The sequence below is a fragment of the Crotalus tigris genome, unplaced genomic scaffold (genome assembly GCF_016545835.1).
Source record: "Crotalus tigris isolate CLP2741 ecotype Arizona unplaced genomic scaffold, ASM1654583v1 scf7180000018394.372285, whole genome shotgun sequence".
Lineage (NCBI taxonomy): Eukaryota > Metazoa > Chordata > Lepidosauria > Squamata > Viperidae > Crotalus > Crotalus tigris.
Window position 1 is genome coordinate 304,241 of NW_024096978.1, and position 20,015 is coordinate 324,255.

The 20,015-nt window shown below is 40.8% G+C and overlaps 1 protein-coding gene across 1 annotated transcript in view; it reads right to left on the minus strand.

Annotated features, from left to right (window-relative positions):
- The window catches only part of ADCY5 (adenylate cyclase 5), a 233,614-nt gene extending 215,485 nt beyond the window's left edge, over positions 1-18,129 (minus strand). The window contains exon 1 of the mRNA XM_039351971.1: positions 15,099-18,129. Coding sequence (XP_039207905.1) covers positions 15,099-16,106 — 1,008 coding nt within the window. The 5' untranslated portion in view covers positions 16,107-18,129. The remainder of the gene's footprint in view (positions 1-15,098) is intronic.
- Positions 18,130-20,015: the final 1,886 nt, after the last annotated feature.

Sequence of the window (20,015 nt, forward strand, 5' to 3'; positions counted from 1 at the left end):
ATACTGGCCTCTCCTATATTATGAATCTATAGAGACCTTAGTATCCCTATAGGTTCATAATGAGAAACAGCCCCACAAATAATTAGGCTGCAAGCTATTTAAAGTTTTAAAGGTTAAATCATCAGCTTAAAAATGCTCATAAAAAAATAACCAGTCCAAGCCTTTAAAAATCAAAAGATCTAAGCTATGCTTACAGAAATAGTAAACAGATAATTGTTACAAAATATCATTCCATGTTAATTTCATATAATTTGAGAGGTGTAATAGGCATTGAGAGTAGAGAACAAATCATCTTCTCATTAACAAACCTAGCTTCTCTTAAGGCGCCAGGGGTTCTCAACCTTGGCAACTTTAAGACTTGTGGACTTCAACTCCCAGAATTCCTCAGCCAGCAAAGCTGGATGGGAGTTGAAGTCCACAAGTCTTAAAGTTGCCAAGGTTGAGAACCCGTGACTTAAGCCAATCATATCTTCACCTAATTGGAAGACCACTGTAAAGGGAGAATAGGGGAACCTAACTTTGCCATCCTTGTAGCAGGGAAAAGCAAAAACAGTAAAACTTAAATTCCGCTGTTTGGAGGTAAATCCTGGATTCTTATCAGAAGATGAGGCTTAGCCTATATGTGGTTGAGCAGCTGTTTTTAGGGAAGTACAGCTACCAAATTGCCAGCTTTGACTGCAGGAAAGAGAATGGTAGCAAAACAGATGGCAGTGCCATATTAAGTGTTAGACAAACTCCATTAGTATTTTCAAAATAGCTCCTTCCTTTGAGACTCTCCTTCAATTATAGTCATTAACAGATAAGGAAACAAAGGCATTAAGAAGATAGAAAACACCTGAGCTGCCTTACTATTCTAATGACCACACTGGGAATATAAACTCTTCTCAACTACATTAACGCAGGCCCTGAATTGCTCTAACTCTGTGCAGAAAGAAGATCAGGCTAGTGTTATGCCAGTCATCATCCTACATGCTTAATTCTGTCCAACATTCCCATCTGAAGATCCAACAGATATACTGCTGTGAGGTTTTTTTTGTTTCTGTGCCATCAAGTCATTTTTTTACTCTAGCAACCATTTAAATAAATTTTCTCCATGACACTCTATCCTTTACCTGGTCTTTCAACTTTACATCCATTGCCATTGTAACCAACTCCATCCACCTTACTGTTGTGATCATCCTCTTCTCTTTCATTCCACTTTTCGCAACATTTGAGCTTGTTCCAAAAAGGTGGGACTTTGCATAATGGGTATCCAAAGTAAGATAATTTGATTCTGGTCATTTTTTTTCCTCAAGTGACAAACTCTGGTTGATTTGTTCAGTGATCCACTGGTTTGTTTTTCATGGCTCTCCATTCTCAGGAGACTTTTCAACACCAAGGTTCCAAGGTGTCAATAGTCTTTCAATCCTGTTTCTTCAAAGACCTTAAAAGGTTTGAGCATAATCACTAAATGGCAGAAGTTAGACTTTCAGTACCTCTTTCATTTAATCTATAAATAATGTTGTAGACCAAAGCTAATAGAAAGCACACAGAAGCTATTCATAAATATTGTATCTTCCTCTGGACAATTTCCCAAAGATACTACAGATTCAAGAAGAGAGCATTTACCTTGGAAGTAGGGAAAAGTAGCAGGAAAGTTGCCTTAAAAAAATCACCGCTCATTTAATCTTAACCAGTCTCTTGTACAAGTGCTTTCATTGTCACAGGCATACAGAATATTCTGAACCCTGTGGCACCTCTTGGACATCAGGAAAGAAAGAATGAAAACCATTTCATCTCTCTACTGTTTTTTTTTCTCCTGACACCTGTTTTCAGCCAAAATCTTTAATTACCAGCCAGACAGGATGGAGAAGTGTAACAAGAGAGAGAGATGAAAAGAATTTAACATTTTTGTCAAAAATTAAAACCAGTTCAGCATGTTCCAATTATAATTGAGGACATACGTAGTTCAGTTCAGTTCACTTTCTTTAGCAGAAGAAATTTACCTAATGGCTCTGTCCTCTAGGAACTCCCTATTATACTTTTTTTCAGCTCTGATTTTTGAAGATCCTGCTCACCTTCTCATCTCATCTGATTCCATTTACTGCACAGAGGTTTCTACTATCAGTCTCAAGAGCTAACATGAATTTCATATTTAAGGACTAGGAAAACACTGGAGAATTCCATTAGTCTTAAAAATCTTCTACAATGTGTTCAGAGTATTTTGCTGATTGTGACTGTAAACAAAGCTGGCCAAATGCGGGGAGGGGGTGAGGAGCCAATTATCTGCAATCATGTGCATTGGCAAGAGAAAGGGAAAAGAGGAGAGAATGCAAATGATGGAGTGTGAATAATGACAGTATTGTGCAAATGCTGTGACTTGTCTTTGAAACAACAGTCAGGTCACCAATCTGCAATAGCAGCATTTGTGTAATGATGCCACTGTATATATGGTGTTCTGGTGTCATTGCTGCTTGTAATGTGGAAGGAAGATACATATAAGATCTAAATGTTTAAAACAACAGATATATACACCAGTATCAACTTTGGTTAATACATTCTAGCATATTTAATAGGGGGGGGGATTTCTCCTTTCTTTTTTCTCAGTGCCAGCATTTTAGTAGACGAGAATTGTGGGAAATGGTATTAGACCTCAACATGATGAATTTCTTTCACTTTTATATCATTTCCCTGTCTTCTAAACAGTGCAGATAACTACAATTTGGTGAGGCCAAAGAAATTTCTGCAGCAGAAATTCTGAGCAGCTCCTTCCTCCTTACCTGCTCTGATCACAGAACTTTAAGAATCAGGGAGAAACTGACATTCTGTTTCTTTCAGTGTTTGGCAATAGCAACTGAGGAGGGCAATTGGGCTGGTATGGAATTGACTACTAACTCTCAAGAAAGTGTGTTGCATGCAATAGCTGGAAAGATAAAACATCTGCTCTGTGCATTGACATCACACTTCTTTTAACTTTAGAGAATAAATCTGGTATAGTGAGATAGCCAATCACTGAGGCAACCTTCTCTCACCATATAAAATATAAGTTCTATGATTATCAGTAAAGTTGATAACACCTTAGCAATGAAGCAGCATGTAACAAGCAATAATAAATAGGAGCGTGGAAAGTGTTCTTTAAATAGCTACAGATCTAAATTGCTTTAAAATATACAGTAGCGTAAGCAATCAGTAATGGGGGGAGGAAACAGGAGGTAGGGATGCCTGGGGAAAGACAAGAGGAATCAAAACCAAGCCGTGTCATCCTGTGAAAAGCACCAGCCGTTTCAAGATCGTACCAAAAGAATGAGGAATTGGTGAGCTCGCAAAGCCAGGGACTGTTTCTCAAACTTTTTGTTAATACCAATTGAACAGTCACTGATAATCAGGGAGTTGGCTAGGAACAAACGAAAGCCAACTGTATTATTTGCATGCGAAAGACTCAGATCCAGCATTGCTTATTCTGTAACCACTTTGGCTTTAGTAAAGTATACTTTTGGTTAACCACGTGCCAGAAGTCTTTCTTTTCTAACTAACCAAGTCAGGACAGTTGACACTATCACTTGAAGCCCAAGTATTGTTGGTAATCTGAAGCATATTTGACAGCAGTAGTTGACCTACCAGCTGTGACAGTCCCTTGACAAGGATAGTCTGGTCAGACTGTCCAATGTTCAGTCATCTTCCCTGGAAGAACAATCTGAAACTGCAACTGGTGCAAAACCCATCAGAGATCACGGTGTCTGGAACATTTCTTAGAATTTATCTAGCATCGGTGCTAACTTTCTGACATGGCCTATATCTTACTGACATTTCCACTGAGGAAGATGCATTAAGGTGGGATAAGGGAAAATGGATTCTCTGTTGTGGCACAGCAACTTTGGAATGTCAGCAACTTTGGAATGTCCCCTTCGAAGGCTACCCCCAACTCTTTTCATTGTCAAGAGAAGATCTGGTTTATAGGCTAGCATTCAGAACTTATCAATTGTAGCTGGCCATAACTTATCATCCCTAGGATAATCTGTGCTTCTTTATTATTATATTACAGTTACAGTACTGCTGTTTTAATCTTTTAAAATACGGTTTATTTTTATTTTACTTTATTCTATATAAAACCAACCCTAAGATCTGAAGGGTGGGCTAAAAATGTTTAAGTAAATAAATAAAAGAATTACCCACTGCAGTTTATAAGCATCCGTCAGAGCAGCTGCAATTTGGATCTGCTGAAGTTTCAAAAACAAGTTCAGCATGTAGCATTTTAAGTAGTACAATAAAAACTTTAAATCTGCACCAAAGCAATATAAATCCAGGCCTTCTCCAAAACATTTGTTTGTTTTGTTTCCTTTGGGGGGGGGAAGAGAACTGAGTGAAAACTGCATTACAAAAATTAGTAATTCTAGCTCAGAGTACCCTGCCTGTAAGCAAGAAATTTTGTCTAATTATGGAAAGACATGTATACATACTGGCACTGTCACGGGATTGGTTTTACTGCTACTTCCTCTGAAAGACAACAATAAACTGAATGAAACAGATCACATTAATCTAAAGAAAAACAGATAAACAGCTATGCCAGTTATCAACATTGTGTGCTATAGAACTTGTGTAATTTGGCATCAGGCACCACTTAGTATTGTTCAACCGTTCAACAGAAGGAGATCTCTGTGGACCTGCACACTGATTTCCCAAGTGCATTTACATCTTTAATCAAATACAACTTTTTTATGACTGGGGACGAACACTGTATGTGGACCAGAGTGATTTTATCTCTTTGCTTCTAGAAGGAGGAGCCGATGTCATCACAGTTCTATAAGAAAATAATTCCTTTCTTTGATGGGAGGAAAGGAAAAAGAGGAAAAAGGAATAAGAAAGCACCCTAGAAAACATAATCAAGAGTCAGAATGTTATATGTAATGAATTTTAAAATATGCATGTCGACAATGTGCTTATCTCTATAAAACGTATTACCCAATACACTACAGGTAGTCCTTGACTTACAACCACAATTGAGTCCAAAATTTCTGTTGCTAAGTGAGACAGTTAAGTGAGTTTTGCCCCATTTTATGACCTTTGTTGCCACAGTTGTTAACTGAATCAAAGCAATTGTTAAGTTAGTAACATGGTTGTAAAGTGAATCTGGCTTCCCCATTGACTTTGCTTGCCAGAAGGTTACAAATGGTGTTCATATAACCTCTATGAGACATCTTCCCAGGTCCTTGAAAGATCCTGTCATATCTTTCCTCAGTCATCCAGAGACAATACTGAAGAATCCTTGGTCCTCTCTGAGCTTCAATGTTTTCTTGCAGACATTTCATTACCCAAACTAGGTAACGTTATCAGTGCTAGTAAGGAACAGAGTTTTTTCTCTGTTTATATTTTAGAGGTTTGCGCTATCAGTGTTGGGGGGGGGAGTGGAGATTCTTTGGGTTGTTTACTGTAAGCTTGACCGGCAGTTCCTTGACTGGGGTATTATTAACTTTATGATTGGAAGTTAATCTTGGAGTTATATGTTCATATAGGTCAGTTGCTAGAAGGCAGGACAAGAAGCAACAGGTGGAAACTAAGCAAGGAGAGAAGCAACCTTTTTAAAACTAAGGAGAAACTTCCTGACAGTTAGAACAATTAACCAGTGGAAGAACCTGCCTCCAGAAGCGGTGAATGCTCCAACACTGGAAGTTTTTAAGAAGAGACTGGACAGCCATTTGTTCAAAATGGTATAGGGTTTCCTGCCTGAGCAGGGGGTTGGACTAGATGACCTCCAAGGTTCCTTCCAACTTTATTATTATTATATGGATGCTCATTGCTGGTGAGGAGGTGTTTTGATCTTTTTGTCCCCTGTTTGTCTTGTTGAGATAACATTTCTCAGAAAACCACCCCATTTGATTTCTGGCTAAGAACTCCAGAAGTTATAGCCCCAAAACAGTTAGGGGATATCTGCTCATTATCATAACACTAATACAGTGGCAGACCATAAGAGATAAACAGTCCTGCTTGAATTTTGAAACTCATAGTTTAGCACATCCTCATGACTACAATCAAGAATAGCCCAACATTTGGTACACCAGCAATAGGTCCAATCCTGACCAAATAAACTCTATAATGTTTACTCAGCATGCAATTAACAGCTCCAGTTAATGGCATGGACTCAAGGTCCTGCTGTTGACTCAACCCCAGGAGGAATAGAAATAACATTCCAGAAACGTTCCAGCTTTATAAGAAGAGCCAGGCAGGCTGCAACAGATAACAAGTTTTGAGTTACTCCCAGTTTACAAAGTAAAATAAGAAGGCAAATTATATTATTGGTTTAACCCATCTAAGAAATGGCCTGATGGAGAAAGTTCACATTCCAGATGTGTAAACATCCCATGATCATTTGCCTTTCTATTCCTAATCTTAGGCCGTTTCCTCTCTACCGCTATGTAACAATTTCTACCACCATCAGATCATAGCTGGACTTCTTTCCCCCAAAATAAAATCAGGCCTTATATTAATTTTTGTTCCAAAAGACACATTAGGGCTTATTTTCCAGTTATGTCTTATTTTCAGGGAAATACGGTACTAAATGCATCCTTCTGGCTGACGATCTTAACTGGGGCTTATTTTTGGGGTGGGGCTTATATTACAAGCATCCTGAAAAATGGTGCTAGGGCTTATTTTCCAGTTGGGTCTTATTTTGGAGGATACACTGTATATACTGCTATATCGCCTCAATGATGGCCAGTTAACCAAGGACTATCTTTTGGGGAACAGGGTGAAATGATCAGAAGGCTGATACAGGTAATCCTCAACTTACCATTGGTTTAGTGACCGTTCAAAGTTACAACTGCACTGAAAAAAGTGACTTAAGACCATTTTAATTTATGACCATGGTCATGCGATTAAAACTCAGACGCTTGGCAACTGATTTGAATTTATGATGGTTGCAGGATCCTGGGGTCATGTGAACACTTTCTGCAACTTCTGACAAGCAAAACCAATGGGGAAGCCAGATTCAATTAACAATCCTGTTACTCACTTAACAACTGCAATGATTCACTTAACAGCTATGGCAAGAAAGGCCGTAAAATGGGACAAAACTCACTTAACAACTAACTCATTCAGCAACAGGAATTTTGAGCTCAATTGTGGTCGTAAGTTGAGGACTATCTGTAGTATCATGCGAATGCCACAACTTTCATATATGTTCACTGGATGTCACAACAAACATGTTTAATTGCGGTACTATGGGATGAGATCATCACATATGTGTTGCTGTTTGGACATCATTTCAGTTTGTTACAAATACTACTGTGCTGTGGTGATGCACAATAGGATGAACATTGCTGAGGAAACACCCTTAGCACAGTTATATCTTTCTGCTTCGGTATGAGGAATTCACTGTTCTCCAGGGCATAATCCGACTCCTTTTTATTAAAAAACGTCATCCAGTGGGATCCAGAACCCATTTTTTTCTCTGTCAGTACACCTGCCCGACAGAACATCGTTCTTTGCCCTGCCGACCAGCCCTTCCAAGATTCAGATATTTTTGATCTTCTTTTCTTTACATAAGTCCTTGAGACCCAGATTTTTCCCAGCATGGGGTTGGATTATTTTGTGAACCTGTCTGGATTTCTTGTCTTTGATTGCTGTGTTGCCTCTGATGTAATTGCTTTATGTCAGATTATACTTTTTTCTTACAAAAATCTTACCTGACATTGTAAAATTCTGTAGAATTGCCTTTTAACAATGACAAAAACATAGATTTTTTTATGCCCGCTGCCACTGATGTTGCACTTATTTATCTTTAATCCTTCAAACATTTTAAGAGACAAACTTTGTCCAGCAAGTAACAGTTCAATGGCCTCTGCCTGATGCTGTCCATTTGTGAGAGGAGCTGCATCATTAACTAGCTCTTGTTGTCCCAAGGAGAATATTCAGTTTATAGATATCAATCCTAAAATTTATTATTGCATTATTGCAAATACAATATAACCAGTATAGGCTTAATTTTTAGGTTGTCACTAAATTAATAGAGCATAAAATAGTTTGTGATGAGCTTACGGAAATGAGCATGTATTTTTCTAGAGTGAAAAAGAATCAGATCCAAAACTTGTATATCTGAAGAAAGCCACTACAGGTAGTCCTCAACGTATGACCACAATTGAGTCCCAATTTCTGCTGCTAAGAGACATTTCTTAAGTGAATTTTGCCCCATTTTACAACCTTTCTTGCCACAGTTGTTAGGTGAATCTCTGCATTTGTTAAATTGGTATTATATATTTGTTAAATAAATTTGGCTTCCCCACTGACTTTGCTTGTCAGAAGATCGCAAAAGCCGATCACGTGACCATGAACACTGCAACTGTCATATGAGCCAGTTGCTGAGTGTCTGAATTTTGATCATGTGACCATGGAGATGCTACAACGTTTGTAAGTGTGACAAACAGATGTAAGTCACTTTTTCCAGTGGTTCTGTAACTTCGAACAGTCACTAAATGAACTGTTGTTAGTCAAGGACTACCTGTACTAACAACTGTTACTTTATCGATATTTTACTTTTTCTCTGCAAACTCAAGCAGATATAGGTGATGGCCTGCCTTTATTTCATTCTCACAACCACTATATGAAGTAAACTAGGCTAAAAAATAATTGCTGTCTCAAAGACATCTTGTCAAACCTGCATTTGTATTGGAGTTGAGTCACTACACTGCATTTCTTCTATAGAATGATGATACAGAGCAGGGGTCCTCAACCTATGGGCTGTAGTCCACTACCAGGCTGTGGCTTCTTGGCCAGCGGGCCATGGGAATGGCTGGCTGGCGCACACATGAATGCGCACACACTCCCCCAACTCGTGCTAGCACCCACAGCCGTTTGCGCATGAGCGCAGGTGCAAATGGGGCCACTAGCTCTAAGTGGATGTGTGCGGCCTGTTTGTGTATGCGCGAACAGAGGTGCTAGCACCGGGCGGGTGTGCACGGTCCATTTGCACACGCATGTACAAGGCCACTAGTACCGGGCGGGTGTGTGTGGCTTGTTTGCGCATGCACGAATGGAGCCACTGGTGCCGCACTGGTGCATGTGGCCCCCTTTGCGTGCATGTGTGTGTACCAATTTGGAAGCTACTCTCCTTCCCTCTGGGCCATGAGCCCAGAAAGGTTGGAGACCTCTGATTTAGAGAATTTTTTATGTGGAATGCTATCCTTTTTTAATGATTTGGTAATCACAGGATGGATAAGTTCTCACAACATGCTAGCCTAGGCTAAAATAGGGTTAATCAGATGGTAGCTGTAGCTCCTAGACATCGGAGCATGCTATGTGGCTGAGACCATTATATTAAGAGAACCAGTCTGGTCTAGTAGTTAAGGCACCAAGGCTAGAAAGTGGGAAGCTGTGAGTTCTAATCCCACCTTACACACGAAAATCAGCTGGATACTTTGGGCCAGTCACTATATCTCAACCCAACTCACCTCACAGGGTTGTTGTGGGGGAAACAGGAGTATTAGGTACATTCACCATCTTGAATTGTACATGACAAAATGATAAATATGAGATATAAATAAATATTAAGCAATAATTAGGTTTCTTGGTTTGGGCACAGCTTTTTATAAGAACAGCAATTATGTTTTGTTAATTTAAATAGAGAATTAGTTCTCATGAGAACCTAACCAAAGTTCAGCATCTAAACTAATCCAGGTCAAATTTTTGTAGATTTGGTCATTTGGCCATGAAAAAAATAATGCTTAGCTTATGCAATTAAATAATTAGCAACTATTTAAAAGGATTGATTGATCAAAATATTAATTACTTAAACAAGCAAGAATAGTGAAACTTTGAAATTAGGCTCCTGTACATGATTGTTTAAAACTAGTAATATACTAACATAAAAGTAGAAATTAACATGTACACCTTTGGATTGGTCAAGTGTGACTTATATTATAATGCTACAACTTGCTAGAACTGGATATAAATAATCTTTAACACATTTGGCAGCATGGATGTCTGCAGCTGACCACATTGATTAAAAAAAAAACCAACTATCTGCATATGAGGATATCCCAGTGCAAATCCCACTTTATATTCTGGATTCTGATGTTAGCATTTATTTTGGAACCACGAGTATCACCCAATCACAAAGTCAGATTGGAATACAATAAAAAAATCATTTTAAAAAATCTGTTCAAACCAAAAGTGGTTTGAATTTCCTTGATGTCAGCAAAATTTCTTTCAAATCCCTAATCTAGGAACTTATTTCTGCCTCAATCAACTGAATAAAATTAAGATCCAATTTAAAGGGCAGACTATATTTTTATAAAGCTATTCATTGCTTAACAACTTAAGACTTAAATGATTAGCATCCCATCCACTCGTATTGGCCCAAGGAAACATTTATTTATTTACCATATTTACACAGCCATTCATCACACAAACACAAGACTCTGGGTAGCATACAACATAACAGCACTTTAAAGTTCCATAACCATCTAAAAACAATTACACTAAATAAAATACACACATAAAGCAAACAGATAAAATAAACAGAAACACCCAAGAAAGCAGGAGAAGAAAGATCACTTAATCTCATATAGTCACTTGCAAGCTCTTCCTGGGATTCCCCAAAGCCAGTAAGAAAAAAAATTTAAAAGATGTTTTAAGGATCTTCTAAGAAGGCTAACAGAGATGGGGGCTAACTTCACAGGTGGGGAGAGCGAGAGCGAGAGCTGATATTCCAGAGGGTGGGGACCACAGCAAACGGTCACTGCCTGGAGCTCATCTGAAGGCAGGACCCATTCCTCCTATCTGACCTGGTGGGACCTACAGATGTAATCAGGAAGAAACAGTCACTCAAATAATCTGGTCCCATGTCATGTAGGGTTTTTATATCTTCTATATCCAAGATATTAATAAAATTTGAAGAATGGTTTCAGTTTGGACAGAAAATCAGTCAGTCCTGGTTCTGGAGAGACAGCAATATTCTCAAACCAGCAAGAAGCCTGATGTTAAAGCTCTGTCCTCCTCAATATTTTATCTATCTGTAGGAGAGTTGTGGCTCCCAAAGTAAATGCTTTTATCAAGCAAGATCCAGGGAAAGCTTATTTTACAACTAGTAAATGGCTTATCCAACTGCTTCCCTACATTTCCCATATCAAAGGAACAAGAAGACTTCCAGCAATTGTAGATGGAGGGCATTCCAGGGCTACATAAAGATGAAAAACAGACTTAGATGCTACAAGCTGTCCCTTTAGCCCCTGGCTGCTCATACCTGGCATGGAAGAGCAGTCCTATCATGTATAGCAATCAAATCAGATCTTAGCTCCAAAATCAGCAGAAGTGCTACGAAGTTCACAATGAGCTCATACAACACACTTGTGTTCTTAAAGCCATTATCTCTGGCCATTAAACCTCAAAAACTCATTTAAAAATACTCATTTAAAAAAAACAAAACCTCACCATGGGACAATTCAACGTGGGATTAGTTCCTGTTATTATTCATCAAAGCATTGCAAAAGCTGGTAGTCATAGGAATGACTTCCTTTGACACAAGAGATAAAATAATTCTGATGAAAAAGTGGCCGGCAAAAATAAAAGGAACTACTGTAAAGGTGAGTTGGCTGTGGCAAGTTGGCTACTGCAAATTAGCCGCTGCGAATTGGCCATGGCAAGTTGTCCCATTCTGTTGGGAAAAGGGCAGGTGAGCTTTTATTCTTTATAAAGGTAACCATCTTTATAACTAGAATGGTTTAAGTGAGCATGAATTGTGGGCAGAAGAGACACCACATTGTATTTATTCTCAGACATGAAAAGCCAGGAGTACTGAAGGGGGATATTGTGACACAGGCCTTGGTAAAAGGTCTAAACAGCTGAGAGGCTGGCTTGGATAAGAGAAGAGTTATAAAATAGAGACACATAATGATGCAGCTGTTTACCAATGATAATATCAGGCTCCACTCAGAAAGAAAATGAATTTGAATAAAAATGCAGGAGTTGGAAAAGAAGATTGTAGTTGCCTTCATTTCCCAGGTCACCAGAAAGGTTAACAGTAGATTAAAAGTATAGTATTGTTTACAGATGTAGGTATGTTTGAGACTTTCAGAGAGCTCTATTCTAAGACTTGGATCTCAGTATGATGCATTTTATATTCCAGCAAACTATGTAAATCCTTCTGTTTTTCACGATGCGTGCCCAAATGCAATACACAAAAAATAATCTTCTAAAAATAAAGTACGATATTAAAGCATGCATACAATACCTTTTAACATCTGCAACATGACACATTTGGTGGACACATATAATCGTAAGTCACCCTACATCTTACTCTGTAGCAAAATGAAAGACTTAAAAAGTTGCCACAGAAATCGCCCCTAGAAGAAAAGCTAGAAAGGAACTTGGAGATTCTTCCTAGGACAAGTTTTTGAAGGGAATCGTGATAAGTGATTGTGTAATAAGTTCTCCAGCCTTGGAAAACCAAGATGTACAAATTACATCATAATGCATGATTAAGTATGACATTTTTAAAAATAAAATAGGGTGGTTTTTTTGGCTTCATTGTTCCTAGTAAATGCATGTGAGAAGCACAGAACAGCTAAGGTTATTAGCAATGAAGTGGAACTGAGGTAGAATTCCTTCTGTGAAGATCCCTCAACCAACACTGCTGGGGGAAAGGAGCAAATGCAACCATCTTGCAACCCCCTCACAGAAAAATCTGGAGTAATTTAGAAAGACTTAATAATATTGAGGCTTTTGTGGAAACACCACCAGAGAAGCCCACTAAGGCAGGGTTTCTGTAAATTGGCCACTTTTAAGATGTGTGGACTTCAACTCCCAGCCAGCAGCTGGCTGGGGAATTCTGGGAGTTGAAGTCCACACGTCTTAAAAGTGGCCAAGGTTCGGAAACCCTGCACTAAGGCAATACTGAGTTTCATTCACCAAACTTATCTGCATGCAATGTGGTCCTAGATTAGTTTACCCAAAAATAACCCCTACAGAGTGGAGAGGCTCTGGTTCCCATAAAAATAGAGGCAGCCTTTTTTGACACAGCAAATATCCTGTCAATATGGATTTCATTAGGAAAGAATAAAATGAAAACTGAAAATAACAGAATAGTATTATAATAATATATTTAGATTTGATCCATTCCCATGTTTCCTATTCCCCCCCCCCCAGGCTTTCTTATTTGGAAGAAAAAGGAAGGATATGCATCAGCAGGGCAGTGTCAGAGGAAAATTAGATTTCTATGGTAACAAGCTACGGTCTAGGTAATAAAAGGCCTGTTAAGTTGTGAGACAGTTGCCAATTTAAATTTTAGTATCAGATGGCTCTAAACATAAGCTCTGTTTATAGCTTGAAAGGCAACATTTTAGACTGGGTATTAACTCTTCTGACAGAAAGAAGAAAAGATGTGAAGAACTAACGTATAATTTAAACTAAATTAAAAACAAATCTAATTGTAGTACAGATAGTTCATAGGAGTTGTGTCAAAAGTTTCAAGCGTTATAAACACTTTATATCCTTGGTCATTTCACAATTAAGCTAAACCACTAATTCAACATAATCCCTTTCTCTTCATGCATTCCAGTTGATTTACAATTTCCCAGTATATCTGTGAAACTATTGTTTCACTTCAGGTGTTTTAGTGCACATGTGATGTGTGCTAAACAGAAAAATAAGGGAATCAGGTAATGTGGAAGGAAAAAGCATAAAATTGAGGCTTAATCAGTCAGCAGGGAACCTTACAAGAATCCAACAAAATAAGCAGGAATTATCATCTTCATCTTGCAGATAATCATGGGAGAATCAGGGACATTTATTTAAAGTTTAAGTAAAGCCTCAAAACAAGTTGTGTTATAGCAGCAAAGTTTGAAATACAGAAGCGCTCTGAAGTCAAAAACTTTAGTAGACTGCTTCTAAGGAAAAACAAAGAAACCAGTTTGGAAAGATTTTCTAAGTTTAAAGATGAAAGCAACATATGACAGCCCTTCTTGCCTTCTTTGTCAACTAATTTTATTTAACAAAGATGAAAGTGTTGTAAAATTAGGATATAATCTGCCAAAGTGCTGTTTCAAGCAAAACTGGGTAACTTTAGCAATTCTCTTAGTAACATCTATACATTCCACAAGCTGGTTCTTCCAAAAATATTAATAAAGCCATTCTTTTACTATTACTATTTAATTTCCATGTTAATAGGAGAAAATTAAATGAACTAACCACAAAACTACAGTCACGCTTTAAGAAATCTTTTACAATACAGAGTTGTTCTATCTGGATCTACACTAAATGACAGTAAAATGATATGAAAATACTTTACAGTCTAATGGCTATTATGATTTATGCAGCACAGATATGGTATACTTTGGGGGGGGAATGAAAGTACTGGGGGGGAGTTAATAAATATGCATGCACAAAGTGAAATGCAGTTCAAACACAAAGCCCCTGTACATAAAATACAGTCCTGTGTAACATATTCAACTGATGTAACATCAAACCTTCTCTTTAGTTATAAACAGATTCTCCAGAGGAATCTAAGCACCTGATTCCTACTTTCCTAAAAGGAAAGTTTACATATAAAATGATATATAACATTCAAGATGAAATCAAGTTTTATTCTGTCTTGACAATAGTGACACAACTATAAACAAAATCCTCCCTACACCAACGCAAAGAGGAAACTGCTTTTCTATCAGAAAGAAAATTTCCTTCCAGAGAAACAAGCTAATTTGGGAGGTTTGCTGTGCAAACTTATTAGAAGCATTTTTTTCTCCGCAACTTTGTGGAATTTCATTGAAAAAAAAATTCTGACAATTGCCAGAACGATTGTTCTTGGTACCATAGTAAAGATGTATTTCCCAACTGTTTTTGCTTCTTTAATTAACAGTACCAGAGTATTGTAACAGATCAATAACTGAATCCATAGAATTCTTTAGCAGCAAGAATTTCCTATTGGTCAAATAATCCATGCCTCAATCCCCTTTCTAAGTGTTCAGTTAACGTCAATTAGGCATATAAATAAGAAGAAATGCAAGGAAATTAAACTACATGATACATCAACATAGACAACTAAGCCTGGAGCCAGGCACTTCCAAAAACAACCCCCAACGTATTGTAATTCTCAGTCTGAATTAACAGCCACATATCCAACATCTCAGCCTTACCTGTTTTAATAAGACCTTGTCTTCTGCATTGATTTTGAGAGAAATGGCCAGGTGGATGGCAGACAATACCACACCACTGATGACTGCTGCCCTCATCCTGATGGGTAGCAAAGTGTAGATGCTGTAGATAAAAAAGATGGTCCACCAGATGCCCTCTGAAGCACTTCTGGGCTGCATTAGCAAGCAGCCAACCACTTGCACAGCTAACACCACAAGGATGACAGAGTAGCACATGAGCCACATGTGGTCCTGGTGGAAATCATTACGGTTGCAGACGGCCCCCAGGGATACCATTAGTAGGATGGCCAGGGACAGCACCACCACGTAGGGTACCTGGTAGTGACCATGAACAGTGTGGAAGAGCAGCATGACCAGGCAGACCAAGACTAGCACTGCCATCAGCATGGTCAGGCTGCTCTGGTTGAGACGGAAAAAATACCGCTGGTAGAGGTGCTCCAACTTCTCTGACTGGAACTTCTTAGACCTGAAGATTTGCAGCAGGCTTCCACAACAGCTGCCCATTGAGAAGATCATCTCGGACCCCCCTTCATCAACCCCCTGCTCCTCCTCCTCCTCCAGCTCGTCGATCTTGGCCTTGATCCGTTTCTCCTCGAGTCCCAGCTCCACAGAACGTGGACGCACCTCACCCTGCTCACTACCATAGTGTCTCGGACTTGGGGCAAGGGAGGGGCCTCCTGCCCAACAGGAATGCTGGCTCTTGTCTCCACTCCGATCCTGCCAAGCAGATTTGGATCTGAAGCTCATCATCCTGCAGCCACTTACCCCATGGTTCCTGCTACCTGGCAGATCATAGTCCTCCTCATTTCTCCACCTGCTTGCCATTCTGGAAGATTCCTTGACAGAGGCCCTGGTAGGGAGAGGGTAGGAGTAGCCATTGGCTCTGGATTCAGCTTCTCCCCAGGCAGAGCGATGTGACTCTGCCCCTCCACCCCTGGGCACAGCAGGAACTCCAAACCCCGGAGGGCTCACGCTGTTGGAGCGGGACATGCCCTGCTGGGGCAGCAGAGGAAGGGCAGGAATTCCAGGAAACCAACGAGAGGGTGGGAGGAAATCAACCAGAAGACATTGGGTGGTTCATGGCACAGAACCAAACAGCATCTCTCAGGCTCTTCCAAACAGCATCTCTCCACCAATGAACAGGAGGGTGGAAGCAAGGGCAGCAGACCAAACCTCAAATCCAGAACCAGATCCAACAATGTCCCCAATAATACTCAAATCTCTCTTAGTTGCCAGCTGGAAAGCCACTTGGGTCTCCTTCCCTTCCCAGGAGTCCAATGTTTCCTCACACAGGATTTATATAGCCACACAGAGCTGACCAGGAAGCAAGTTTCCCTCCCCTCCCAGAGAAAGGAGGACTCTCTGGCAAGGATTCCCCTTCTGTCATTTTCCCACCCAAGTCCCCGGTGTTTTGGCAGTTCGCTGGCGCATCAAGAATTCAAATCCACCACGGCAGCATGCATAGAAAAAGGAGACAGAGGAGGAAAAGGCACCTGGAGTGTTGAAATCCCCCCCCCTCGCTTTAAGCCACAATCACTCTACAACCAGAATGCAACTTTGTAAAATCATCACTGTGGAGCATCTTGGCATCTCTCTCTCTCTCTCTCTTTCTCGGGATCTCCTCCCCGCGAAGGACCCGACTGTCAAAAACGAACTCAAAGAAGCGGCATCATTCCCTTGCGATCTACTCTCCAGGAAGCGGAGCAAAACCATCCAGAATCGTCATTTTTTTAAAATTTGGCCTGGAGGCAACCCGCCTATGCGTTGGTCATCTGGGCAGATGTGGCAGAAGGCAGCCCCAGAGGCAGCGCCCGAGGCGTCTGGCAAGCGACTGGCTCATTGTCCGACCCCCTCCAGTTTCGAGGTGCTTTAAGGTTCGGCCTGAGGAATCGCGAGCGAGCCGCCTCTCCGAGGCCCCCTGGTCCACCCCCAATTCCTCCAGCTCAAGGCAGCGGCGACATTGCTGCAATGGGAAGGGGTTAGCGAAGCACCACAAACCCCGGAGCCGGCACTCGAAGCGTTATTTATTGGAAGCGAATCGGCCACCGGGTCGCCCCGGGCATCTTCCGTCTCCCTGCTTGGAGGGAGCCAAGTGGGTGGGATCGCTGACGCTGCCGGGACGGCGCCGCTATTTGCCCTTGGAATGATGGAACCCGAAATCCGGCTCCGGTGGATCAAGGCAGAATCAGGCTGGGCCGACGGGGAAGCAAAAAATAAGATAAAATAAAATAAAATAAGGGAGGGCGCAGGCGGAGAAAGCGAGAGGCTCCTTCTTTAGACCGTCGCTTCAGCCAGCGGTGGCAGGGAGTTCTTAGGCAAAAAGCCGACGCTGCGCGGCTGCCACCACGCGAGGATGCGCCCTCTCCACTGCAGCGAGCAGCCAACTAATCACCAGCCGTTCACCAGCTGTAGCAGCGGGGCAAAAACGCACAATCATGGGCTAATTGGGGCGTGGGGGGTGAATAGCGCGCAGGAGTTGCCTTGGCGCGACTTCTTCGGAGACCGCCCGCCCGCCTGTGTTGCCGCTGCCACCGCGCTAGACCTCCGTGCCTCTAAGCGCGCGAGGCGCTGCGGCGGTCTGAGGAGAGGCAATCTTCCCTCCCACGTCAGCCAGGCAGCGGCCACTCAGTTCTTTTTGCACGAGCAATGGGCCTTTCCCCGCGTACGGCTGCCTCCCTGGCCTTTTCGGCGCCACGCCGGAGGAGCTTTCCTCAGTTTCGGCTGCGGCTCCTCGCTTTCGCCCCGCGGTCGCACACGCTCTTCTTGCGGGGAACGGCAGCCCGCCCCTTTCAAACCAACCTTTGTACGGCCCCTCTTCCACCCAAGCTGCCGCCTGGCAAAGTTCCGCCTTACTCTTGAGGCTATTGGCTGGTTGATCGGCCGCCGCGGTGTATGATTGGTTGTCTGAGCGAGTTAAACTGCTGGATTGGCATCTCCTCCAATGGGTAGTTTAGGAGGCGGGTAATATTGATCTGGTGCCTGCTACTCATCATCAGCAACAACATCGTCGAAGTCAACCATGGTTATGGTTGAATCCTGGAATACTTAAAAAAAGAAAAGAAAATGAGGAGGAAAAAATCATGGCAGTTCCAGAACCAGCCCTGCAATACAATCAAAGCCAAAACTGAATACATTTCCAACAACATCAAATGCCTACCCTGTAAAATTAAGGGTGAAACTGGAGATCATCTCATGGGTGGCTGTAGTAAATTGTTCAAACAGTATAAATGATTCCATCATGATAGGGTTGCTGAAATTGTATACTAGAGTGTATATAGAAAATTCTGTTGCACTGTTTGCCAAAAACCACTGGCATGATGTACCTAAAAAAGTTTTGCAAAATGGGGCGATGGAAATTTTCTGAGATTTCAGAAATCAAACAAATAGAACATTATAGCAGGTATTGGTGTTATAAAAAAGAATGAATGGTCCCCTGATGTGGCAGCGCCTCGAGACAGGGAAGCTGATTTGAAAAAAAATGAAGAAAATAACTAATAACATGATTTACAAATTGACCTTGAAAATTATGAAATAAAAATCTGTTGTAGTACCTATTGTAATTGAAGCTCTTAGTGCAATATTAAAAGGATTCAGCAAACATTTAGAAATTCCAAACTGAATGGATTTGACAACACTAATTTTGCATCAGCATATGTTTTACTAGACAACCCATGACCTGTTGGGTCAAACTTTCAAAATGGCCACAAGTGTACAAAAAACACAGTGGAAACTGGACTGACTTCCTGCCAGCTTACCCATTGGTTTTGCTTGTGGGAAGCTGGCAGGAAGCATCAGAAAATACTCCACCTCCTCCTTTGCTGACTCACAGGACTGCCTGCCCCTTTGTTGGAGAATAGAATAGAATAGAATAGAATAGAATAGAATAGAATAGAATAGAATAGAATAGAATAGAATAGAATAGAATAGAATAGCTGAAGGGACCTTGGAGGTCTTCTATTCCAGACCACTGCTCAAGCAGGAGAACCTATACCATCTCAGACACATGACTATCTAATCTCTTCTTTAAAATCTCCAGTGATGGAGTGCTCACGATTTCTGGAGGCAAGCTGTTCCACTGGTTAATTGTCCTCACTGTCAGGAAGTTTCTCCTTAATTCCAGGTTGCTTCTCTCTTTGATTACTTTCCTTCCATTGTTTCTTGTCCTGCCCTCTGGTGCTTTGGAGAATAGTTTGACGTTTTACTCCCTCTTCTTTATGGCAGCACCTCAAATACTAGAATACTGCTATCATGTCACCCCTATTTCTTCTTTTTTTTAGACTAACCAAACCCAAGTCCTGCAGCCGTTATTCGTATGTTTTAGTCTCCAGGGCTTTGATCATTTTAGTTGTTCTTCTCTCAACTTTTTCCAAGGTCCTAACATCTTTTTTATGGTATGGTGACAAAATTGGTTGCAATATTCCAGGTGTGGTCTTACTAGGGTTTTATGAAGCAGTACTAATACTTCACGTGATGCTTTTGTTTATACAACCCAGGATTGTATTAGCTTTTGGGGGGAGATAAAGGGAGCTGCAGATTGCAAAGAAAATTGCGCCCCAGCTCTCTATCTGGTGTGTCTCCAAGGTCCCCCTTCCTGCAGGAGTAAAAGGGCTCATCCACCAACAGCCAGCACCTTCTAGCCTAACCAGCAAACTTCTGAGTGGTTCCCTCATCCTTCCATCACTGTTTTAAAAAAATCATATTTTGGAGGGAAATTTCATTGAAGGTTACAAACAGACACAAGTTTCTTCCTTACCAGATTACTCAATGCCTCCAACGATGATAAAGTCAGTAATGTACTGCCTTTATTGGAAAAGTGATACATTCAGAAATGTATTTGCCTTGAAAACAGCCTATATTAAACTGTATAACACAGTCAAACATCAGCATGAGAAATATTTT